This window comes from Ptychodera flava, chromosome 6 (genome assembly GCF_041260155.1).
Source record: "Ptychodera flava strain L36383 chromosome 6, AS_Pfla_20210202, whole genome shotgun sequence".
Taxonomy (NCBI): Eukaryota; Metazoa; Hemichordata; class Enteropneusta; family Ptychoderidae; genus Ptychodera; species Ptychodera flava.
Window position 1 is genome coordinate 9,245,762 of NC_091933.1, and position 27,361 is coordinate 9,273,122.

General features: G+C 36.7%; 1 protein-coding gene across 1 annotated transcript in view; it reads left to right on the forward strand.

The window, feature by feature from the left end:
- Nucleotides 1–26,571, forward strand: part of LOC139134775 (solute carrier family 41 member 1-like) — a 28,892-nt gene extending 2,321 nt beyond the window's left edge. Inside the window, exons 3-10 of the mRNA XM_070701827.1 lie at nucleotides 7,092–7,199; nucleotides 7,649–7,720; nucleotides 8,364–8,508; nucleotides 16,521–16,667; nucleotides 17,402–17,558; nucleotides 19,635–19,846; nucleotides 20,830–20,978; nucleotides 22,108–26,571. Coding sequence (XP_070557928.1) covers nucleotides 7,092–7,199; nucleotides 7,649–7,720; nucleotides 8,364–8,508; nucleotides 16,521–16,667; nucleotides 17,402–17,558; nucleotides 19,635–19,846; nucleotides 20,830–20,978; nucleotides 22,108–22,293 — 1,176 coding nt within the window. The 3' untranslated portion in view covers nucleotides 22,294–26,571. The remainder of the gene's footprint in view (nucleotides 1–7,091; nucleotides 7,200–7,648; nucleotides 7,721–8,363; nucleotides 8,509–16,520; nucleotides 16,668–17,401; nucleotides 17,559–19,634; nucleotides 19,847–20,829; nucleotides 20,979–22,107) is intronic.
- The last annotated feature ends 790 nt before the right edge of the window (nucleotides 26,572–27,361 follow it).

A 27,361-nucleotide genomic window follows, 5' to 3' on the forward strand; every position in this document is an offset into this window, starting at 1 on the left:
ATCTTCGATCATGCTGAAGCATCAGAAATATCTGCTAGGTATATGTAACAGAAATTGAATCATAGAAAATTTGTCCTGATTTGTGTTGAAGTATATTTGTGTAAATGGAATTTCAAATGTTGTACTGTCTCTTATATGTTAGAAAGTAACCCTTACAAATACTGATAGTTGTAGTTTTCATAAAGAGAAAGTGCACTGCAGGTAATTTGTATACTCTTGATAAATTTAATGCTACCTGTTATGCAGTAGACATTTTGGTATGTACACATCAAAGATAATGCTAAAAAACTCAAAGTAAGTGTATGTAATTTTACAGATTTGGTATTTTTGTTTTGCTCGTACTGTAGGTGCCCTTCAGGTTCAAGGTGACTAGGGTAACTTGGTTTACTTTCTTAGCCAATCATTCGATAGGAAAACATAGTCTATTAATTCACAAATGCAATGGTCAGTCAAAAGTACAAGACGATAGTGCAAGAATTATGGTATAGGAGAGAGACAATTCTGAAAAATCAAGTACTGCTATGATGATGCTGCAGAGATTTATGTATCTCTATCCCCCATGTGAAATACTGAATATTCAATTGTATGTGTGTACTTTGAAGGGAATGTCCAGTATCCAATTATGCAAGACGCCTGAGCCAGCAAAGATGCAACACTTTACATTTGTTGTTATTGTGACAGTCACAAATATTAGCAGGATATCCAGTTTAACCGTTCACTGGACACTTCAGTATAAAACTCTTTAATTGGACCTCTGTCTTCCAAATATATTATATCACACACCTTATAATGTAAAGCTATTGGAACCAACAGATGTGGAAGCAAAGTTTGGATAGTCTGATGTCAGATAGTCAACGTTGCAGTTTTTGTCGGGTAGAAATAGTCAATGAACATGTAGCATGCACTTGAAGGAACACCGTTCCATTGACCTTCGCCAAGTTGCCATTTCCTTTGTTTATCTCCCCCACTGTAAAGGTCATCTTACTGTGATGACCTTATTGAAGGGCCCTAAAAATGTACAACAACCCAATGGTCAAGATCTATCTCACTCCTTGAAATCAATATTGCACACTGTACAAAAATTATTGCATGGTGTTGGACACGCCGACGCTAGGTTATGATATCTAATTTGCATATTACTATTGATGTCCCAACACATAGCTGCACGTGTAGCGATGAAAGTTAAAATAAAAATTCCTGCCTCCATCAGAGCTGTTTTGCATAATGGTTGTCTCCATGTCAACAATGATTCTGTACTTCACTGATAAGAATCAGAATCCAATCATCATAATTAAAATTATAGAAAGATTGTTTTGCTGTTCAGGTGTTCATGTGTGAATGGACTTTGTTACATTATTGCAAATTACCATAATAGATATTTGAAGGTCCTATCGACACAATCATGGCTTTTGTACAGGGCAATGCTGAAAGGTAATATGCAAATTGTCTCCAAAGTTAGGTAACTCTTTGGAAAGGTGCATGTTGTTGTATCCTTATGAAACATGAAATAAGTAAGTGATGCATAATGTTATAAAGGAATGGTCTGAAAAGATTTTGTGACCATCAGAAACATTGTTTGGTCAAACTGAAAATGACATAGTTTTTGAAATTATTTCAGGATCTGGTACCTAGATGGTGGTACAGGTCTGCTTAGCCTAGAATTCTATTCGTCCGCTTGCCTCCGTACCTCCGACCCACTACTGGGTCGGAGGTACGGAGGCAAGCGGACGAATAGAATTCTAGGCTAAGGTCTGCTATGATATTAGCAAACATAGTGGCTCATTGATAAGTGAAGTAACAATTCTTGCTACCTGTCTGTGTTAAGGGACTGGACATAAATTACAGGGGGGGGGGGGGCCGGTGTTTTTCGAAAAACCGCTGCGTAAAAAATAGTGACCCTTCAAAAGTTCATGCACAAAAATTAGTGACCCTCCCCCTTATCCGTGCATGAAAATAAGTGACCCTCCCCTGTTACTCAATACCCCAAAAAAAACCCGCAATGTGTTAAAGACCCCCTTCTGACTTGCTATACTTTTAAGTCGCCCTCCCGAAAGGAAGGCAAATGTGCCGATATAACGCGTTGTCCAAAAAATATCAAATCATAGTGTGTGTGATAATTCATGTAAATGTACTTTGCTTGAAGTGGCAGGTAAAAAGTGCATGCCTGTACAAAAAATGTAATTTTTAGATTTATCGATAATGTTGATTCACTGTACATGTAGTCGACTATAAGAAAACTACGAACATGTATTTTCCAGTATAAAACTAGCTATATCTGTTCATATACAGATGTTTAATAACTGATATAGATATACTTGATTAGCATGGGTTGTTTACAAGTGCACATGTGAACAAGATATTTGATTTTGGAATTTCTCTCAAAATGTTGATCCACTATACATGGGAGTCTATGACAAAACTATACATGGGAGTCTATGACAAAACTGTCAAAAAATTTTCAGAATTAAAAATTTGCACTATTTGTGCATATATGGACCCTGAATAATTGACATGATTGTGCTTGATTAGAAGAGGGTGGTAAAATGTGCATCTGTGTACAATAACTTTGTTTTTGGAATTTCGCATAAAATGTTGATCCACTATACATGGGAGTCTATGACAAAACTGTAAAAAAAATTTTCAGAATTAAAAATATGCACTATTTGTGTATATATGACCCTGAATAATTGACATAATTGTGCTTGATTAGAAGAGGGTGGTAACACGTGCATCTGTGTACAATAACTTTGTTTTTGGAATTTCGCATGAAATGTGGATCCATTATACATTGTAGTCTATGAAGAAACTATGAATAATTTTTTTTAAATACAAAACTTGGCAAATCTGTGTATTTATGTATGCTTGATTATTGATATTTATGTTCTTGATTAGACTAGAGTGGTTACAAGTCCTGTGTGTGCAAGAAATTTGATTTTGGAATTTCACCGAAATGTTGATTCACTATACATGGCAGTCTATGGTGAAACCCTATGAATAATTTTTTTCCAATACAAAAATAGGTAAATCTGTGCATTTATGTACACTCAATTATTGGTACTAATGTTCATGATTAGACTAGAGTGGTTTCAAGTCAATGGTTGTGCAAGAAATTTGATTTTGGCATATCACTTAAATGTCGATTCACTATACATGGCAGTCTATGATGAAACTATGAATAATTTTTTTCCAATACAAAAATAGGAAAATCTGTGCATTTATGTACACTTGATTATTGGTATTAATGTTCATGATTAGACTAGAGTAGTTTCAAGTCAATGGGTGTGCAAGAAATTTGATTTTGGAATTTCACTGAAATGTCCATTCACTATACATGGCAGTCTATGATGAAACTATGAATAATTTTTTTCCAATACAAAACTTGGTAAACCTGTGCATTTATGTACACCTAATTATTAGTATTAATATTCATGATTAGACTAGAGTGGTTTCAAGTCAATGGTTGTGCAAGAAATTTGATTTTGGAATTTCACCAAAATGTTGATTCACTATACATTGTAGGCTATGAGGAAACTACAAATAACTCATAGGTTATCTGATCCTAAATTGTTATTCAAAAGTTGTTCGACCTGAAGCTTCCAGTTGTTATTGATGACACTATGCACTATTCTGAACAGTTTGTATTCTGTCAATGTCTCAAAAATTAAAAAATGTACATACAGCGACATGAACGTTTGACACCGACCTATACCCAATGTATTGTCAATGGGAGAATGATGTCAAATAAGTAATCTCCCAAATTGTTATTGAAAGAGTTATTATAGGGGACAGTTATGCACAATGAGAGTTGGATAAGTAGAAATCATGACAACTTAAATCAATGTGGCTGCTTGGATCATCAATACATTGTTATTATACCTGAAATTTGCGCCCGAAGGGCGCGCCGAAAATGGTAATGGCAGAAAATGAAAGTGCCAGGAGGTATTTTTCTTTTTCAGTATTCCATAACGTGCACATGCAATTTCAGCTTTGATGCATGAAAAAAGGTGACCCTCCCCCATAGGCTTGCACAAAATTTTATGACCCTTCAAAAATGCTTGCGCGAAAAATGGCGACCCACCCCCAAAAACACCGCCCACCCCCCCCCCCCCTGTAATTTGTGTCCAGTCCCTAATGGAATGTTTCCAAAAAAAGGAACTAACTTGCTGAGGGGTATGCTCAAAAGGTGAATTAACTGCGTTTTACGATTTTAGTGCTTTTTTCGTTTGTGAATAATAATATCAAAATTTGCAGTGAAATCAATCATCACGTGTACATGAGGGTAATTTTTTGCCAGCAGCAATGAGTTCTGTATCTGTAGGGGATGGCAACTCTCTGTGAACAAATGCATTCCCGGTTGGTGTATGTTTTATTATAATTTGACACAAATTGAGGGCAAATTATCATGTATGGTCCATGTATTGTCCCTGTCCATTCAGTAATTTAGTTAATTGGTAGTATACAGGATCACATAATACATGTACAGGAGAAATTCATACCAGGGTAATGACATAATATATAGCTATATTTTTAGGGCAATTGAGTTTAGGCAACAGCAGTGGTTAAATGTGTAAATTTAACAAGGGACTCATCAGTTAGAAATACAAATGAATGGCTTGATGGAAGACTGTCAATGATATGATGACAGTACAAGTTTTGTAAAATGGACTTTATAAAGAGGTAATATCCATGATGATATGTGCTATTCACTGGACAACTGTAATCAGTGTAAGTGACATAACAAACTGTTAGACAGCAGAGCATGTCCTTGATAGAGATAAATTTTGGCCAAGCCAGAACATTTATAATGTATGTCTCAACTGTGATCTACTGGTGAAAAATAATCATTCAAATGACAAGAAAGACTGTCATTGAATAGATTATAATTCAAATGTACAAACTGCCTACAGTCAGATGGGTATGTGGTTTTCCAAGGATGATCATGCTGATGGATATTTGTTTTAATGTCAGGTAGCAAGGGTGACATGAGATATCCAGTTTTAATAATATTCTGTAAGTTTTACTTCCCTGTGTGTGGCATCGGTCTGTCTGCAACTGTGCTTGCATTGCCTGCAAGCTGTCACCACCACCACCACTGAGAGGTACTCTCCATGCATCTAGGCACAGATAAAGAGAACGCGTAAATTGTATACTCCATGCCTGTAGGCACAGACAGAGAGAACACAGAAATTGTACACTCCATGCATCTAGGCACAGACAGAGAGACAATGTAAATTTCAAATGACATCAGTTTTACTGCTGTTGACACAAATGGGAAGTTAGATACACCGTTGATTTGATTAGGCTAAATTACAATACTAATATGTTTAAAATTTGAATATGTGTAATTCATCGAAGTAAATAGTGGTTTTCACACTCTGCAAATACAGGCAATATAATTTATGTGTAGTGACATGAAATTCTGTGATAAGCAGTGTTAAAATCTACTGAAAATTTCATAGAACTCTTTTTTCTGCAAATTTTGTTATTAGTTATGTTTTATTTGACCTTCAATCATAGGAGAGCAATTTTACATGCAGTGAGATTATAGATAGAGTGTGACTACAATATACAACTTCAGCGCAAGTTCATGCATTTTTATGCATATTTTTATTTTGGTGTTGCCAACAAACCACTGAAATCATCATAAAATTGGGTTACTACTTCTGATCGTATGCACTGACATGTGTATATTCATCAAACTAAATATGCATGTTGAAGTTGTAAGAGTTGAAAGAAAATCCTGCAAAGCAGTTTCTAGCAGCATCCAAGAGTTCTGTGGTCTGTAACATTCCATGTCAATGGTCATGTTTGTTGCATCCAAATCCTCATTAAAAGTTAGTATTGGTAAATTTGTAAATAAAGAAAGAAAGAAATAAGTAAATAAAGAGAGAAAATTTCCACCAAAGACAAACAATAGGAAATGTGTATTTGATTTCTACCCACCTAGAACCATAATACCTGTACTTATGATATTTTGAGAGTACATATAGTTTGATAGGAAATGTCCTTATGTAACAACAGTGGCTGGTATATGTTTTATACAGACTATAGGTCAACTGAAAGGAACTTTTACTAATCTCATGTTCTGTGTTATTTTCACTATTCATGTAAAATTATGAGATACAGATAACCTTTGTCACCAGATGTCTTTTTAATGGGCGTGTGCAGTTGGAATTTTGTGTTTTCATACTTTCAACAGAGGGTCAACAGTAGCTCAACATTGATGGAATGTAGTTCTATAGATAGACAAAAAATTTTTCTTCAAAAATATTGCACAAAATTAACATGCACATATTATTCCATTAGGTGATCAGCATCTAAACTTAAAATTAACATAAACCTTCCTTTTTTTTCGTAATTCAAAGGGTCAGTTTGATGTTGTAATCAATTATAGTTTGCACAGTAGTGTGTTCAGTCCTCATTAAGCAATGAGCTGTTCAAATACTCATTTTTGAAAACTCGTAAAACAAGACCAGTTGCTTTTAGTTATAAAAGAGCCATAATGACAGAGAAACATCTTGCAGCTTGAAATCTTCAAAAGACAGGCCAAAGATCACAGTATATAGATTAACAGCTGTTCATAAATATACAATAATATACATTGAATACAAATCCAATGCTGGTGTTTTACCAAATGCATTTAATGTTGTGGTATGCATCAAAACTGAAATTTTAAACTCCTGCTTAGATTTGCTACAAAAAATGTTTTATAAACTGTTGTCTTCATATTTGAAAATAAAATCAGGGTCACCATGCCTAGTTTGAGAATTAAATTACTTTCAAAATTTACCAATAATTGAAATTCAAAATGATGACTGTATTTTGTGGTGAATATTGAGTGGAATTTAAAATTTTCGATTTTTACAAAAATAAGATGAAGTAAAGTAAACTTCATCCTTCATGTATTCCACAGGCATCAAAATGAGACCAAACAAGCTATAAACTAGAAAAGTGTAATGTTTTCAATGAGCATTCTTCTTGCAACACACACAGCAATAATGTTCACTTGTTGAGATGTACTATACCACTATCATGGTTGATGTTTATCTTCAGTGACATTGCATCTGTTTGTTTTTGTTGTTACTCCACAGCATTGGCAGGTGTTTGTTGAAGTGAGCGAAGTTTTCATCTTAGTTCCGGCATTGCTGGGACTCAAGGGTAATCTGGAGATGACCCTGGCATCAAGGTTGTCCACAGCTGTAAGTACCAACCGTCAAAAACAACTTGCACAATGTTAGCTGAATAACAGGCTGATTGAAGTAATAGCAATATCTTACAGCAGACATGAAACTTCTTTCACCTTCAGCAACCACTGTTATATATGATAGTCATTTTTTAAAGAACAAGAAATAACATAGATGGTACCAAGTACTTTTGATTTTTTTTCCCAAGTACTTGTGATTGTAGAGATAATAATCAGTTTCTGGTATTGATTTGCAAACCATATTGAGTTGTTTTTTTGCCATATGTTAGGAGATATGAGAGAAAATTGAATATGGTTTGTTGAATTTTAAAACCGTACTGCTTTTTCGACAATACGGAACAAAAAATGTAAAGTTCGCATCAGCTCATGTTGAAGTTTTCTCAAATAAGTGAAAGGTTTTCTTCTACCAATATAGTTCTTGTATCACTCTACTTGGTGTTTTAGGCAAATGTTGGCACCATGGATAACAGAAAAGAACAGTGGAAAATGATTGGCGGAAATATAGTGCTGACTCAGGTATGTCTGTGGTACTGCATGTGTGTCTGTGGTATTGCATTATATAAGTATTACAGTAAATGGACACATGAACATCGTGTATGTGGTTGCTACATTTTGGAGAATTAAATGTTGAAAGTGATCATTGAATCTGCAATTTCTTGTTTCATAGTCAAACATTTACCATTGTTTAACTATTCATTAAAAATACATTGTCACTTAAACGTGGGACATTTCTTCATTCTTTCTTTTTGGTTTACCAACAACTTTTTTCTAAGTTGTACCAGTAAGTTCATAGAGCATGTCCAAATGACTGATATTTGGCTTTTCAACATCCTGTAGATATGTGTGCATTGTATTGTTATCGTTGACAATGTGAATCATGTCTGGATAGAAATTCAGTCATTAAAAAATATTAGTGTACCTAGCAGATACACAACACAACACAATAAAATACAGTCAGTTATTACAAGCTGAATACTGGGTATTTCAATTTACTGTGTATAGTAAACCAAGCAATTGAGGTACAAACATTGTACAAAACATTGATCATTCAAATTGTGAAGACTGATATCCACCTGAGCTGTAACTTTTTTCAGAACTTCTGGATATTTCACAAAAACATGCCCACTCACGTAGATTAATCCATGCATTTGGGTTTCAGTGCCAAGCCATTGTTGTAGGATTTCTTGCATCAGTGGCAGCGGTCATCATGGGATGGATACCAGATGGTGAATTCAATATGCATCACACACTGTTGCTATGTGCCAGTAGCTTAGTGACTGCATCCTTTGCAAGTCTTATCCTTGGTAAGAAGATAGATCTAGTTCAAATTTCGCTATCAAAATTTGATGTTGAAGTTCAGCACATAGTCATTCAGATAATTAAACAATTTCGATATACAACCAACTGAATTTATTTTAATAAGGAGTTTGGTATTCTAGCTTGTAGCGTGTGTTCTGTCAGATCCTTCCTACCAGCATCTTTGAAATAATGGAGACTTCACTGTAAATCCATATTTAAATTCTTTATAGCAGTGCAATATGCTTTTGTACAATGCTATTTAAGAGAATGGAATTGAATAAAACAGTTTTGAAGGCGTGACTTGTCATGGAAGGACACCTCTCACACACTTCATATGAACTGTAAGTTAGAGTTTAATGTTAAAAAAATGGGGATTGCAACAAAATTTGAAAGTCTGAATTTATCAGTCATCATCACCCAATAACGTGCCAGGACAGTAGTGAGCAAAATAATGTAATTGTGTGTGTTATACTTTCATTGAACTTTGAAATGCTGTAAATGCATGTTTCCATGGATACATCTCATTAAAACTAGGAAATGCAGCAAATTCACGTTTACATGGATATTCTCTAGTGATTTGCCAACAATTGCTGTTCACTGTGTTTTGTTACCATGGAGTTCATTGACTGGTAATAATTATTTGGTTGGTATGGAGACGAGGACATAGCATCATTACTAACGATATTACAACATCTTATATGTAAAGGTATTCAAAACTGTATCGGTAAAATTGTCATGATACAAATATTGGCAGCATTGATTGTGAGCTGAAATTCTATATTATAAATGAAAAGTTCACAAAGATTAGTAAAAGAAAATTTCCAAAGTTTTGTTCTCAATCTATATAATTATTCTACCTACCAATGACTTACTTATTGAATGTTGTTATTCATAGGTGCAATTATTGAGGAAAATTAGCAGATACTATTTCTGATTTTATTGATTCAATACAATGATATGGGAAGAGGAATTGACGAGTAAATATATTTTGTATTTTATTCTGTTATGTAGGTCATTTCCCCCACACTCATCATGACCTGAGTTCAATTAGTCTAGAACATTCTCAAGGTCACTGCCCTTATGACCTCACAACCTTGAATTCAATTAGTCATGTTTGGAATGTTCTGGAAAGTTGATTAGTTGTGTAAGGGAGATAATTTTAGAACAGTAATTAGCATGTCAATAAAAGTTCTAGATTGTTCTTATATGCCTTTATAAAAGGGACGTGCTCAGCTTCCAGTCAGACTTTTGGGATCGTGTCTCTTGTGTGTTACTAAACTCCAGCAGTAGTCATTCTCAAGACTTTTCAAGACCTTCACTGCCAACGCTGGATTTATACTGTGGACTTTGTGCAGCTTCAAGCCTGCAAGGACTGTTCATTCATCCAACTGACTGTTACAACTCTGAGACTGGAGCTTTGCCGTCCAGCTGAGATAAGTAGTCTGTACACTTTTAAAGCTTGTACTCTATCCCTGACTTAGCAATTAGTTTTATTTTCGTAATAAATTTTGTTTAAACGTTACTGCTGAGTTCACCCTTTTGTTCGTTTTCTCTGCACGTAACAAATTGGGGGCTCGTCCGGGATACGAATATTTTGAGCCGTTTGACAACATTTTGACAGCCTTTTCAAAACTACTGTATACTGTGAACTCAGCAAAATTCAATCATGGCGGAATTCAAGCCAGACGAATTTATGGATGACCTTGATCAGGACGCATTTGATTCCCTCAGAAAAGACAACCTCATTGCACTGGCCAATTTCCTTAAAGTAGATGTCAAAAGATCTATGCGCAAGCGGGAAATACAGTACCACACTGCAAAACATTTAGTTGATTTAGGCCAATTTGAGGAATCCACCTTGAAAGATTATGAGCCCGAGTCTACTTTTGAACTAAGAAAACTAGAAATACAGGCAGATTTGGAAATTAAGAAATGGAATTACAAATGAAAGAAAAAGAAAGGCAGGAAAGATTAGAAATGGAAGAAAGACAGAGAGAAAAAGAATTGCGATTAGAAGAACAGCGATTGCAGGTAGAAATAAAACGTTTAGAGCTTGGACAGTCAGGAAAATTCTTCCCTTCAGACAAGTTTGACATCACTAAGCATTTCAGGTTAGTTCCCCCTTTCCAAGAAAAGGATGTTGATAAATATTTCCTCCATTTTGAGAAAATTGCTCAGAGTCTGAATTGGCCTAAGGAGTCCTGGTCTATGCTTTTGCAGAGTGCTTTGGTGGGTAAAGCCAGAGAAATTTACATTCAGTTGTCAGTAGAGCAGGCTTCAAATTATGATTCTGTGAAGGAATTAATTCTCAAGAGCTATGAATTGGTGCCTGAAGCTTACCGTCAGAAATTTAGGGATTGTGAGAAGGTGAAAGATCAAACTTATGTTGAATTTGCTCGAACAAAAGAACAACTGTTTGATCGTTGGTGTTCTTCTGAAAAGGTCAGTCAGAATTATGACAAATTACGACAACTTGTTTTGATTGAGGAATTTAAAAGGTGCATCCGGAGTGACATCAAGACGTTTATCAATGAACAAAAGGCAGATACATTGGAGGTTGCTGCACGTTTGGCCGATGATTATTCATTGACCCACAAATCTTCATTTCTCAGCAAACCATCCCAGTCCTTTTCCTACAGAAACAATGCAGGTAAATTTAACTCCTCCTTTTCATCCAAGAATTCTCAAAGGACAGTAGAAAATCAAATGACAACAGTTCACAAAAGTTCAAGTAACACTCCCACATCATATCCCAAGTCTCAATCTCCTTCTGACAAACAGTTCGGTACACTTTCTTGTAATTATTGTAAGAAAGACGGCCATTTAATGTCAGATTGTTTCAAATTGAAAGAAAACGTGAAGGTCAAAGTGGTCAAAGTGGATCTAAGCCAACCGGCTTTATTTCTTCATCAACTCAATTAGAGTCTAATAATGTGTGCAACACATTTTCTGAGGTTAAACCCCTCTTATCCCCAATTAATGAGGTCAAGGTCAATTCTTCTCAAGATAGCATTATGGGTATTTTCGAACCATTTATTCATATGGTTTTATATCACTTTCTAGTGATTTTTCTTCCGCTACCCCTGTCAAAATTTAAGAGATACCGGGGCTTCCCAGTCTCTTTTGTTGGCAGATACCCTGCCGTTTTCTGAAAAGTCATTTTCAGGTTCTAAAGTTCTTATTAAGGGGTAGATTGTAATGACTACATTCCTGTTCCTCTCCATAATGTCTATTTGTCTTCGGACTTTGTTTCTGGACCTGTGACTTTAGGTATTAGGCCTTTTTTGCCTTTTGAAGGGATTCACCTTCTTCTTGGAAACGACCTTGCTGGGGACAAGGTCATTACTAATCCACTTGTGACTGATAATCCTAGTTTAGATCAGAATCCAGAGCCAATAGAGGAAGAAATTCCCGGCCTATTTCCTTCATGTGCCATTACTCGAGCCATGTCAAAGAAAACTTCTGAGAATCAAAATACTCTCAAAAATAATGTCACAGATGTTGACTTAAATGACACCTTTCTCAGTCAGGTGTTTGACACGGATCATTCCGTTATCCCTCGTGGATTTGAAACTTCCAGTAAAACTGCTGACCAAAGTCAGACATTTTCTAGATCAAATCTCATTGCAGAACAACACAAAGACCCAGATATTTTGTCTTTGTTTGACAGGGTAGATGATGAAGGTAAAACTTCAGATAGCTCTGTTTCCTATTATACAAAATCTGGTATTCTCATGCGTAAATGGAGACCTCCAGACGTTTTGGTTGATGACGATTGGGCTATAAAACATCAAATTGTGGTTCCAAAGCCCTACCGTGCTGAAATATTGCGCCTGGCCCATGAAACGCCCTGGGCTGGTCATTTGGGAGTAAGGAAAACTTATCATAAAATTCTCAGTCACTTTTATTGGCCTAATCTCAGGCAGGATGTAGCACATTTCTGTAAAACTTGTCACACATGTCAAATGGTAGGAAAGCCAAATCAGACCATTCCAAAGGCCCCTTTACAGCCAATTCCTGCATTTCAAGAACCATTTAGTAGGATACTAATAGACTGTGTTGGGCCCCTACCAAAAACAAGATCAGGAAATGAGTATATGTTGACAATAATGTGTACATCAACTCGGTCCCAGAAGCCATACCACTGAGAAACATAAAGACAAAGACTATAGTGAGAGCTTTAGTCAAATTTTTCACTTTATTTGGCCTCCCTAAATGTGTCCAGTCCGATCAAGGCTCCAACTTTATGTCTGGTATTTTTCAACAAGTAATGGATCAGCTAGGCATTAAACAGTATAGGTCATCCGCCTATCATCCAGAAGTCAGGGTGCTCTTGAGCGATTTCATCAAACTTTGAAAAACATGATTAGGACCTACTGTTTTGACACAGAGAAGCAGTGGGATGAAGGAATTCATTTTCTGCTCTTTGCTGTTAGAGAGTCAATTCAGGAGTCTCTTGGTTTTAGCCCATTTGAGCTTGTATTTGACATACAGTCCGTGGCCCACTTAAGCTCGTTAAGAGAAATTCCTATCAGACGATGATGATTGTCTGAATATTTTGCAATATGTGTCAGATTTTCGTACAAAACTCTCTAAAGCATGTGAATTAGCCAGAGAAAATCTTGAGTCATCTCAGCAGTCAATGAAAACCAAATATGATAAAAGCACCTCAAACGGAAGTTTGAACCAGGTCAAAAAGTTCTTGTTCTACTTCCGGTTCCTGGCAAACCACTCCATGCTCGTTACTTTGGGCCATACCTAATTGATAAGAAATTGAGTGATTTAAATTACATCATAATAACACCTGACAGGCGAAAACAAAAACAGCTATGTCACATAAATATGCTTAAGCCATATTTGGATAGGGATAATCCTACTATAACTCAGCCTGTCAGTGCAGTCAGTTCAAACCATTATGAAGATAGTGATACTGAAACTGACTTGAGTGAAAATACTCTAAACTCAAAGCTGGGCTCGGTCAAGCTTCAGAACTCAGAAATCCTGGAGAAGCTGGAGTCTACAAAGTTGGCACACCTCCAGCCAGAACAACAACAACAGGTGAAAGAACTGCTCCATGAATATAAACACCTGTTTCAAGATGTTCCAACGAGGACAAACGTCATCTATCACGACGTTGATGTTGGGGACAGTAAGCCTGTAAAACAACATCCATACAGACTGAATCCAACAAAAGCGAAATATCTCCAGGAAGAAGTCAAATACCTGCTGGACAATGACTTTATTGAACCCAGTAAAAGTAACTGGAGTTCGCCGTGCATACTTGTTCCCAAATCAGATCACAGTTATCGTATGTGCACGGACTTTAGGAAGGTCAACACTTTAACAAAGACAGACACTTTCCCAATCCCGAGGATTGATGACTGCATCGACCGAGTGGGAAAAGCCAAGTATGTGACGAAATTTGACCTACTGAAGGGATTTTGGCAAGTCCCTCTGACGGATCGTGCTCGTGAAATATCCGCCTTTGTTACACCAGACGGATTGTTCCAGTACAAGGTGATGCCATTCGGAATGAAGAACTCTCCGGCAACGTTCCAACGGATGATCAACGACGTCATATCCGGGCTAGACGGGTGTGCAGCTTACGTTGACGACGTCATCCTGTATAGTGACACCTGGGAGGAACACATTAAGCTCATGCGGAAGTTCTTTGAGAGACTGAGTAAAGCAATGTTGACTGTCAACCTTGCCAAATCTGAGTTTGGTTGGGCGAGGGTAACTTACCTCGGACATACTGTAGGACAGGGTGAGGTAAAACCTGTTGATGCCAAAATCAGTGCCATTTCAAGTTTTCCCATACCAAACTGCAAACGACAACTGATGCGCTTTCTCGGTATGGCTGGTTACTACAGAAAATTCTGTCCAAATTTCTCCACAATTACTGAGCCTTTGACTAACTTACTTAAAAAGAAAGTAAAGTTTGTTTGGTCAGAGCAATGCCAACAGGCATTTGATACACTTAAAGCCATACTGCAAAGTGCCCCAGTGTTGTCTGCACCAGATTTCACTTTGCCATTCAAATTAGCTGTAGATGCTAGTGATACGGTCTGCTGGTGCTGTTTTATTGCAAGAGGATAGTCATGGTATAGATCATCCTGTTTGCTATTTTTCACGCAAATTTAACAAATCCCAGAGAAACTACTCTACAATTGAAAAAGAGTGTTTATCTTTGATATTAGCTTTACAGCATTTTGAAGTTTATGTTACTTCTTCAAATCAGCCAATAGTGGTTTATATTGATCACAACCCTCTTGTTTTTCTGCAGAAATTTAAAGGCAAAAATCAGAGATTGCTAAGATGGAGTTTAACGTTACAGGAGTTTAATCTTGATATTAGACATATCAAAGGCAGAGACAATTTGATTGCAGACTGTCTCTCTCGTATTTAGAGTTTATTGTTGTTCACTTTCAAGAAATTTTACTTTAGAGTAAAAAACAAATTTTGAGTACTTAAATCTTTTTCAAGATTACATTTGTAAAAGAAAGATTTTTCTTTGAAAAATTTTCTTTTTTTGAAGAGGGGGTGTGTGATGTAGGTCATTTCCCCCACACTCATCATGACCTGAGTTTAATTAGTCTAGAACATTCTCAAGGTCACTGCCCTTAATGACCTCACAACCTTGAATTCAATTAGTCATGTTTGGAATGTTCTAGAAAGTTGATTAGTTGTGTAAGGGAGATAATTTTAGAACAGTAATTAGCATGTCAATAAAAGTTCTAGATTGTTTTATATGCCTTTAAAAGGGACGTGCTCAGCTTCCAGTCAGACTTTTGGGATCGTGTCTCTTGTGTGTTACTAAACTCCAGCAGTAGTCATTCTCAGACTTTTCAAGACCTTCACTGCCAACGCTGGATTTATACTGTGAACTTTGTGCAGCTTCAAGCCTGCAAGGACTGTTCATTCATCCAACTGACTGTTACAACTCTGAGACTGGAGCTTTGCCGTCCCAGCTGAGATAAGTAGTCTGTACACTTTTAAAGCTTGTACTCTATCCCTGACTTAGCAATTAGTTTTTATTTTCGTAATAAATTTTGTTAAAACGTTAACTGCTGAGTTCACCCTTTTGTTCGTTTTCTCTGCACGTAACAATTCAGTACTTCAATATCCAAAATTTGCTTTCAAGGAACATATGTTCAGAGAGGAAATATAAATACATTTTTATTAGAGCATACTATGTGGATGTTCTGACGTATTGTTCAGTTAATATGAATGTCAAACACATTCTATAAGACTGACTCTGAACAAATTCCTTTCAAATTATGAGATATAATCATGTAACAGATACAACAGTATTGCTATAAAAAGATGCAAAGAAAATTTCTTGAAAGATGTGTTGTGTTGTGTTATTTTATTGTAATTCTAAAATAACAGCATTCATGTGGTAGGAGTGGAAATTAATTTGCAAAATTTTTATGTATATGTACCAAGGCAATGCAGAACAGAATGCAATGCCCTGCAGGCATTATGATGCCGTAACAATACAGCACCTGTTGAAGGCAATGCTACTTTGGGTTTCATAAAATGTACATTCAATATGTACCAGCAAATACTCATTTCAGCCATACCAATTAAAAATTGACATATTGTCAAGCCAGATACTTGCACAAATCCATTTGAGTTGGAGTAATTGTATACCATATGGCATTTTGTCTTGTGGAAGATGGTGACTTTATAGACTATTCATATATGTGTGTCTATTGAAAGAAAAATTCAACGTGGCTGCATGAACTCTAATTGGCATTTCTAGCAGCTATGTACTAGTATTGTATCATAATGTGTGTGGGCCCTAGAGTATCTCTGAATTGTTCCTCCTGTGAACAAAGCTTTTGAAATGTGTCTTTTACTCATATCAAACAAGTCTGATAGCTAGTCCTGCATTTCATGAATTATAGGTCAATTTCTTGATATGGAAGCTGTTATTCTACAACGTCTCTTCATTTCATAGAAAGTTTAATTAGCTAACTCACAATCGGTTCTCACTGGGTTACTATTTCAGGCTCTGTTATGGTACTTGTGGTTTTACTTTCCAAAAGGTTTCGCATCAATCCAGACAATGTTGCCACACCAATTGCCGCCAGTATGGGGGACCTTACAACTCTGGCTTTGCTTGCATGGATTAGCAAGATATTATACAAAGCAATAGGTAAGACTGTAGTCATCAATATTCAGGGAGGAATCAGCTACCAATACCAGAGTACTAAAAGGGCACAGGAAACCACAACAGTTGAAACTTAATATTTTGTGAAGAAAAGAGAGTTCAGACAGATAGTCCAAATGGCAATTAAATCTGTATTATTTAAAAATGCACTATTTTCTGCTAGACTTTGTGCTGTCTAAACATTTGTATTTATAGTGACCTGGCAGCCAAGGTATATATTTCAGGATTTCTTCAATATTTTGCCAGTTATTCCTTTCATAGTACCATTTTATTTTCTAATCTTTTGTCAGGGTTTGTGATGTGATTAGCTAGCAAATGTACCCACTCACCACAGTGAGGATTCAGTGTACCTGTCCAATTAATACCATTCTGAGAGCTGACGGCATTGCAACATGACATGCTGTCTTTGCTGAAGTAGCGTGTTGCCAGATACATGTGTGGGGATTAACACAGTGACACCAAGGGGCGTATACTGGTGTCAGCTATTGTTTCCAAATGTTAAAACCCAGAACAACCTGCAAGGCGATAAATGACCAGGTGTTCTGTATGATGAATTAAATATCTGTATACCGTTTGCACCTGTGTCGAATTATGAGAGAGTTTGGTTGATTTTCAACAATTTGTATCATCTGTTCAGTGGTATCCCTGACTGATGTCACATGTTGCTACATTTACTTACATGTTTAATATCGTCATGCTACCCATTTTGTCTTTTACAGAAACAGGGCACCAATTATGGCTAGCCCCGACAATAATTGTCGTCTTTGTATTAATACTGGCTCCTTTGTGGGCTGTCATATCACACAAAAATAAATACACCCATGATGTGCTGTATTCGGGCTGGAATCCAGTTATCTGTGCCATGGTTATCAGCAGGTAGGTACCATAGCACGCTGTCAATGTAACCATTTCAACATAAGGAAAAGGAATAGACTGGTCCTCCGAGGAAAAGACAATTACACCAGCAAACATTACAAAACTAGTAGTTTATAAAAATGGATATGATAGAAACAGAAAATTGATGAATATCGATGCCAAACATATTGGCATTATAGATGTAATAGAAATGTAGTGGAATTACATTACAAGATGGACTTTTGTCTAAAAATTGACCTTTTGACAAGTCCATCTGTTACTACAGGGTGGGATAGTCTGGTTCCCTGACCCATTTTCCCTGGTAGAGGGCGTAGGGAAATATAGGGTCAGGTACCGGCAAATGTAAACATGGACGCTATTGGGTCAAAATAAAACAAGCTGTGATTGGATGAAAGTAACACTTGTAACTTTTTCTCATGTTTCTTGGGTTACGCACTTTCAGGCTCACTTGACACCAACTTCTTGTTTGTACCACAAAGCCATGGAAGTAGAAAGAAAGACTTTTTTAACCTCCATGATTTAGCCACTGTGATTTAGCACACCTCTTGATACTTTTAGAATGTCGACATGATGCCTGGCATTTTTCACGAAATTCGGACACCATTCTATCCATCGAAATCAATCGTCGTTCACAGTTCCAACAAAGTTTTCAATTAACTGTGATATCGCAGCAGTACTTGTCGCGTGTATCAAACGTGCTCAGGTCATTGGGGTCACGCCACAGTCGGCGATGACCTCAATGACCCAAGCGCGTTCGATACACGCCACAAGTACTGCTGCGATATCACAGCCAGCCTTCAATCACCTCTATTTCCCCGTACTTCTGGATTAATCCTTTCAGTTTATGTTTCCCGTCTCATGTGCCAATGTTTTTGGTTTGGATACCAGTGTTCGAACATAATTCTGATCCAGTCGAATTTTTCACCGGCGTTTTCATGGTAGCAGCCATATTTGTTGTAGCATGTTCTGTCAGGTGACTAACCATCGCCATCTTGAACAAAATTGTGTTCAAGATGGCTACCCGTTACCTGACCCTATATTTCCCCACGCCATCTACCGGGGAATATGGGTCAGGGAACCAGACTACAGGGTGGGAGTGTGTGAATTCAACAGGTGTTTGAAGTGTATGAATGGTGTCATGTTAAATGGATGCTAATGTACACGCTGCAAGTTTAATAAAAAAACCTAGAGAAAAACATGTGTGGAGCTTTGGTATCTGCAAAACTTGTCTGAACAAATTCCCGTTTCAAATTGAGTGACTACCAAAGCTCCACTTAGAACTATTCAAACCAAGGTAACCATCCCTATTTCTTTTGCATACCTGCATTCTTATTTTGGCAAACATGCCAAGTATGCTGTATATACAAGATTCCCAACCCCCATCAGTTATTTTGAAACCTCATCTGTAGTGTGAATGAAATAATGACATTTCTCAGCTGTCATTTGCTCCTCTCTGGATAATACATAGTTAATGAATATGTAGATGGAAGCTAGAATACCTTTATTCCATCGTTAGTTATTGAACTGCTACCTAGGTAGGAACTAATCCAAAGATAGTATCCATTCCATACTTCATCTCATAAAGCACTGCATATAACCATGGTTACACTTATCATGATATAAATTCGTATAAACCTACATCTGTAATCTATTGGGTTTCATCGTAGAGTAAGTTTTGGTATAAGGATGCAGAATTCAATACCATTGCTGCATAATCTAATAACCTCTGGTCTTATTCGGCACTATTTGGCCTTTGACCCCCACATCTTTAGCTCTGCTGTCAGCAACGTGCAGCTTATATGATAGGTTGATATGTGGCGTCGTCTGGCATCCAGCATCTGTCAACTTTTTACGTTCCAAGCTCCTTTATGTGAAATTTGTATGCTGCTAAAATACATTTCATGCGTTGGTAATGTCTTCAATGCGATGTGTCTTGGATAGTACCTCTGTTGTATGGATGTAGATTCCCGTATTTTGTGAATAACCTCACACTATTTATGAAATGTTTTATACTGTTACAGCTTCTCCCAAGTACTTCATCATCTGATCATTCACAATTCTACTTTCCCCCCTCAGTGTTGGTGGTTTGATTTTAGACTTTGCTGTGTCCAATTACCACGGAGTGGCAGTCTTCACACCAATTATAAATGGTGTAGGTGGTAATCTAGTGGCTGTACAAGCAAGCAGGATATCAACCCACCTGCACAGCAGTGGTAAAGTGGGAGAACAGCTACCTGACAATGCACCCAAGGGTTGTAGGAACCCATGTAAAACATTTTTTGGTGGAGGTAAGTGTTTAGACTTTGTTGAAAGACTTTGGGAAAAAGAAAAGACTTGGAATAATTTCCTTTTACATTTGTAAAATATGGGAAATGTTCATGCAGTGCAGATATGCCGTGAACTGCACATTCTTTGGTATTACCATAGTTTGCTTTCTGTTGAAACAACAGCTGAGTTTGTTGGGGGACAGATACCTCATATTATGAAAGTCAAAACTGTCATCATGCAAATTATGAACAAATGTCATCAATTTACCTTTTCTCACGTTGATCAGTCCATTTGTAGAGGCACAAACACGTCATCTGATATTACATACTCAGATCTTCATACAGCAGGGTATGTGAAAGTCTGAGTTGTAAAGATGACAATGCAACCTTTATCTTTGTAATTTGTAATTTTATTTTATTATCAAGGGATAAGATAGATTGCGCCTCAGGAACAGATATTTGGACTGTCCAATTTGTTGAAAACTTATGATCCATCACTTGTTTGGCCTCATGATGAAGCTTTTGGAGAAAATAAAGTTTTTCACCATCTATTTTTGTAAAAATCCAAACTCTAATTTTTCCCATAGAGTTAACACAGAGATGGCAGCCATTTTGAATTTCAGGTGTCAGTAAATGTGAGGTGATTTGTTTCTCTTGTGCAATAATGTGGACTCTGACCCCGACTTTTATACTTGATTTTTGAAAGACAATGTTTGATAGTTTCCGTGAGGAAAGTTTGATAAAAATGTTAGTCTTTCAGTTTTAAGGTGCATACTGCCTTTATGTTCAAACAATTGTTTCATTCAGAGCATACAGCATTACAACTGATGAGAAAGCCTTGGGTATTATTCAAATGAGATAGCCATTCAAGGGCAACCTAATAATGCATTACATCAGACAGAAACCTTGCAAAAATAAAGTAAAGTAAATAAGACCTGAATGGCAGGCTCAATCACATTTTGTTTTATGAGCAATCTAACACAGCACTGTCTGTTTCTTTTCAGGTCCACACTCAAAAACAGCTCGGGTTTTATTTTGTATGGTGATACCAGGCCATCTTATATTTTTATACACAATATCATATCTCCAAGCTGGTCATACAACAATTACTATCATCTTTACTGTGGGATATCTTCTTGTAGCACTTCTACAGGTATGCTATTACTGCTTGGTTAGAGCTAAAAACACATGTATGATTTGTGCAGATGATGTCATTTATCAAATGCACTTTTGAAAAAGCTGTCGGTCATCCCGATGATGATATTACATGTATATTTTACGTCCTTAAGTTATTTTTAGCTCCAATGCTATATTTACATATGGCAATGGCAGCTGAAGCAGTATCTAATATAATCCCAATGGGATAAGCTAACACAATGAGCACTGAGCCAGCTGTTTTTATGTTTGCAACAGTTTAATTCCTTTGTTTGCGTTATTTGCAATGCAAAATACTTTCAAAACTCATAAAAACAGGGTCTTTTGTTTTTGAGACTGTTGATGTACCAATCAGTTGATGAACCTACTATTGATAAGAGATTTTCATAAAACACAATCTATGGGTAGATTTTTTGCTGATTTATCACCAATTCTTGATGACAGTGATGACTTTGTGAGCTCAGAGAGCATCCTCAGCCAAAACCGCCATAAAAATGCTCAGCTGTGGAACACTATATTTGCAACAAGCCCCTTCCTACATGTATAACTCTGAAACCTACTGTGTATAATCCTGGCACCATATTGCTTTGTGGTAAACCGTGCAGTGACTGTAGAATTTTATTGAGAACAGTTCATGGAAGAAGATTTCATGTAAAGAAAATCTGGCCTGTGTTTATTCTAACCTCATGGTTCAGGAGATTCCCTTACCCCGTCCCCCACCTCTAATCAAGACGTATTATTTCTAAGGTACCCTGTCCCCAACCTGGAATCAAGACAGATATTATTTCTAAGGTCCCAAACCCTTAATCAAGACGTATGACGTCTAAGTATCCCACCCCCACCCCTAATCAAGACATGATTTGCAAGGTCCGCAAACACCCATTCTTAATCAAAACATATTATTTCTAAGGTTATACAATGCAAGATCCGAGGAGGTACATGAATATTCCACATTGATTAAGGGTCATGAGCATAGAATTTTAATACCGAAACAATGCTCATTAATGTAATCTGCATATTTGAATATAATTATACCTCGCATCTTGCACTAATAGTCTAAGGCACCCTATCCCCCTCTAATCAAGACATGATTTCCAAGGTAATATATGTATCTGCTTACGTTCAAGGTTGCCTTACTGCTGGTCATATGTGATTGGATGATACACTTTATGTGGCGACAGGAGATGGACCCAGACAACCATGCCATACCATACCTTACTGCCCTTGGAGATCTGTTAGGGACAGGATTACTAGCGCTGTGTTTCCATGTACTCTGGCTGATCGGAGACAGGGACAGTGATGTCGGTGACTGATTCATCATTCTCGCAAGACATATTGACATTTTCATTTCTGGATTTTAATTTTGGAGGATGTAAATTTTATGTTGATATTTACCAAATTTTACTTCCAACTTCTTTATAGTGTTTACCGTCTTCGTAAAGTAACAGGTTTTGTTGATTTTAGTCGTGAATCACTTTATTTTTAGGTTTCCTTTTTCTTAGGCAATTTTACAAACATGAACTGATTGATCTCGACAAGTTCAATCTCTGTGTGTCTTGAGTTCAAGTGCACACTACTTCTGAGTTATACTTTACCTGGGGGGAAAAAACCATGACATTGAAGAGTTATCAATCACTCCTGACAAGGGTACTGAACAGGGTATGAGAGAATTCCTTTGCTAGGGAAATTTATTGGCAGACATGAAAGGATAACACACTTTTTTTGTTACATGAATGGAAAACTGTGTTTCAACAGAGTTGATGATTTGAAGACCTGTAGCAACATACCTAGACACATTTTGTCATATACTTACAGTCATATACTGCAGAGACACACATAGCCATGATGATAACTTGATCTGATAGTGATAGCATCTGTCACAGCATTGCGGTGTCACTGAGTTCTGGATACCTTTATCTCTATGGTGATTGTGAATGACAAGAGCTTTCATGGGTTAACTCATACACCAAAGGTCCAGTGTATTTTTGAAAGCAGCTTAGAGTGTTATTAAATGCACAACTGCCATATAAGTACTTACCTCTACCAAGGATCAAAACAGTTCTGCACATTATCGTTGGTTTTTGACCATATTGAAGCAGATACTGTAGTGGTGAAAGAGGATAACATAGGAATATAATAATCCAAAGCAACAGTATGGTGGAATACATGTAAGCACTTTGGTTGAAAAATGAATACCATTGCTGCTATAAGGGGAAAGACAGCTATTTGATGTCTTCCACCTTTAAAGATCGAAAGATGACGCAGTGAAAAGTGAGACGGTGATTGTGTGCATTTCTGTGATAAGTGCTGGTTGTTAAATACTGAATAATACTCCATGATTTGTCAGTTTTTTCCCCCAGTTACTTAATTCCATAAGTAGCATTGAAATTCTAATGTATCTCCAAAGTCTTCAAGTTTGAAGAGACTGATCTGTACTTCGCATTTAAGATGGATTGTGAAAAGAGTTCTCTGCAGAACTTTTTTCTGTTGTACACCGAACCATAGACCCTTGAGAAACCACAGACCCTCAAGGGTCTATGGCTGAACACATCCTAGAAAGTTAAATCAGCAGCCACTCCATACCTTTTTGTAACTGAATGAAGTATTTCTCAAGATTTTTACAAAATATAATACATCCAGACACCATCAATGACGAAGTGTCTTCCTTCATAAGATTCTCCAAAACATACAGGTTTACAAAACAGAACGCGGCAATTTCCACTGCTCAATTTATTACAATTTTTCTTCAATATTTGGGTAAAAAACCAAGGCTTTTTTTTTTATTTGCATATATTATTCATGAGAAATCATGGCCAGGGTAGCATTCTTTTCATCATACATCTCTGATCTGAACTTGCACAGATCAGTGAATACAGACTTCCTATGTGGTCGATGAATCTCTGTGTCAGAATGCCTTCCCTGTGTGACAGATGAAAAGTCTGAACAGTCAAAGCTACATCCTTGTCAGGCATTGCTTTCTAAAGATGACTATTATACAGATTTGTCAATATTGCCAAAGGCCATTACATGTTGGCTTGGTTGCGATAAATACACTCTCAGAGTGTTTCTGCGGAATGTTTCATTTTTACCAGCAGGGTTTAAAGAACCATAAAACACTATGTACTATGTACCACTCATAATTCACCATTTGTCAATTCAGGGCATATTTAGTTTGGAACCAAATTTTTAATATATTCGAAATGGAGTTTTAATGAGCCAATTAAATACTCTCAGTCCTCTGAAAGAAAATTACACATGTAATTTTTGTTATCAAAATATGATCTGCTCTTTGTCTTGTGGCTGGTTCCACGTGTTTGTTCAGTAGTGGTGATATTTTTCAGCGGGAATCATTTCTTAAACCTTGGGAGTGTTGTCAATTTCACAGATTGCCATGGTTGACAGTGATTTATCAACTCTAAACATTGTAACAAATTATTCGATAGCTTTTCCATTTCCATTCATCTCATTTTCAAATCAAACACTTTTTTGGAATGTTTTCTTTGAAATTCGTTTCATCAAAATAGTACATTGATTGTCTTTCACAATTTGTTTCCTGTTGTTAACAAATAATCAAGACTTCTCCACAGCTTTGAAAATCCATGGGACAGCCGGTTTACATACATGATTTGTGTATCCCTTCAATGGTTTAGGGGTAATGTGTTGTCTTGTGTGGTTGTGAACATAGGAATATATTGCCCCCAAAAAGAAGGGCAGCACACCCCTCAAAATCCCCCATGGAGAACCCTGAATGTGGATGGTTGTTTGTTTTATTCCTAATACATTGTCTGACACCAGTAGATCACTGTGTAAACTTTCCAAGTACAAATGTCAATGACAGAGGATCAGTCATTGAATAATGCAAGTTGTATTGTATTGTGCATGTAACTGACAAGTATTGGCTAGGACCACATGCAAAATTGTGCAATCATCACTTACTGGGTACCAGAGAAATGGCGTTTATCATTTCATGTAAGTGAAACCTGTCTAAACCAAACCCTGTCTACTCTGGAAACCTGTCTAAACTGAACACTTTTCCCAGTCCCATTCCAATAGAGCTGTATGTTAAAAGAACCTCTATAAACTGAAAACCTCTTCAAACCGAACAATTTTCTCAGTCACTGTAGGGTTTGGTTTAGGTAGGTTTTACTGTATTTCATCAACCACTGTATTTTATCATTTGTTTTCCATATTATGTAGTGTAACATTCAATGTGGTAGTATTTCCTATTACTTGGCTCTGTTCTCAACACACAGGCTTTTTTTAAAACCATTGTGAAATGCTTGATATTCAACTTTACAAACACAGCCATTACATGTGTGATGCTTTTAGTCCACACTAAAGTTCATTTATCAATGATAATATTGCATATTATGTGTTTTCAAAACTAATACTTTGGATTTCAGAATATTTAAGAGAGACAAAGGATAAATAAGTATGTGTTTTCACACTGAAAAATTATGAAAATGTCATCAAAAGTTACAAATATTGTCCTCCATGGCCCAGTCTACAGGTATAAAGTCTTGCCAAAGTTAAAGTGTGCAAAATTTTTTTTCAGTGTTGAACTCCACACACTTGTGTTTTCCACTATATGTGTGTGTATCACAATGATTTACTTGTTTTCATTTTAGAAGGGCAGTTTGAATGGACCATGATGGGGGGGGGGGGGGGGGGGGGGGGGGGGGGGGAATCGGTGCAATTTGGTATTTCTCATTGAATACAACCTCCCAGTTAGTTAAGGTAGTATGTGCCGTGAATTTGAAAGACTTGCCAATAGACTTCTGCTCTAACTTTTCGTCAAGAAACTGTCAACCGGTCCCTTTCTAATCAAGAATAAAAATCAGCAGTTGCCATGCCAAAGTTTGCACAAGAGAAACAACATTTACTGATACGTGAAATTCAAAATAGCCACCATCCCTGTGTTATAGCCATCGGTAAAAATTGAATTTTCACAATAATAAGCAGGTGAAAACTTCACTTACTCCATGGGCTTCAAAATGAGTCACTAAAGTTGTGGTACAACAGTAAAGTATTTTAAAAGTGTGAGAATCAGAATATTTGTCTCCGAGGCACATTCTACCTTAACATAACAAGTCACTCGTATTGTCATTTTGGGGAAACTATACTTTATTATGTCATGCTTTTTTGTCTGAAATTGTTCAATCTTCCTACAATATGAAATTTAATGTATGATTGAAATGATGTCCAGCCAACACTATATGAATAAAGTTTCGGTACATAGCTTCAAACAGGGTTAGGAATGTGCATGCAGCACTTTACGGTACAACAACTTTGCTGTAAAAACACCATATGCATCTATGCACAAATCCCATATCCACTAGTGAATTGCCTTTCATTTTCCATGAACTTCCTTAATTGGTTCCAATTATTTTAAAACACTGAAATGTAATTTTTAAGTAATTTTTCCCATTGAAACCTTGTAAAGCAGTAACCATGAGTGTCTGTCTACGCATTATGTAACTGCAAAAGGAATTTTTGTTTTTGAAATAATAGCAGATTTATGAAGGGAGGAGGGCTATATCAAGAATTTAATCCCATTAAGTTGTACGAATAAAGACAATTTTCCCACACAATGCTGATTGACTCTATTTTACAGCCTTCCAATAACAGGTGACAATAAAAAAGACACAGCTAAAATTGTCAGACAGTGGTGTGAAGATGTGTCTCCAATCAACCCAACAAGTGGTAGATATAAGAAAAGAATTGTAAAAGTTTGAGAGTCCGAATATCTATCCCCGAGGTGCATTCTACATGAAGTAAAAAGTCATAAAAATAAATTGTATGGGGGAAAAGAACAAATTCTCTGTTGTGTATTTATTGTTAAGAATACATATGCAAACATACAGTACTTTCTCATATCCATAGGCATCAACTCAGATCACATAGAACTTCCCCAGCCTCTGTTCTATGTGTCAACAGAAGCGTCAACAAGTCAATACTTGAATTTACTTTTCATCAATAACACTGAGTACGATCTTCACACATTATACAGAGTATTTTGCCAAAGAGAATGCTTGTTACTCTGGTATACTGTGGAAATAGAACAAAAACTGCAGTTGATACACGGAACAAAACGTACTAAAATTCTACAATTGTGTTCATTATGTTCAGTTTTCCTGACAAGTGAGGGAAGTCATTCTGTTTCCAAACCATTTTTATATGTGATTGCTGGATTGCTGTTTTCCTGTTTTACAAAATGAAGATTTTGTTACAGAGCAAGTATGTCAAAACAGCGCCCCCTTCCCTGAAAAACACACAGACACCGAAAAAATCTGTCTATTCCAAAATCAGGCCAGTTTTACTTTGAGGAGGGTGATTTCAAATTATAGCAAGTTAGAAGGGGGCTTTTGGACGCGTTTTGAG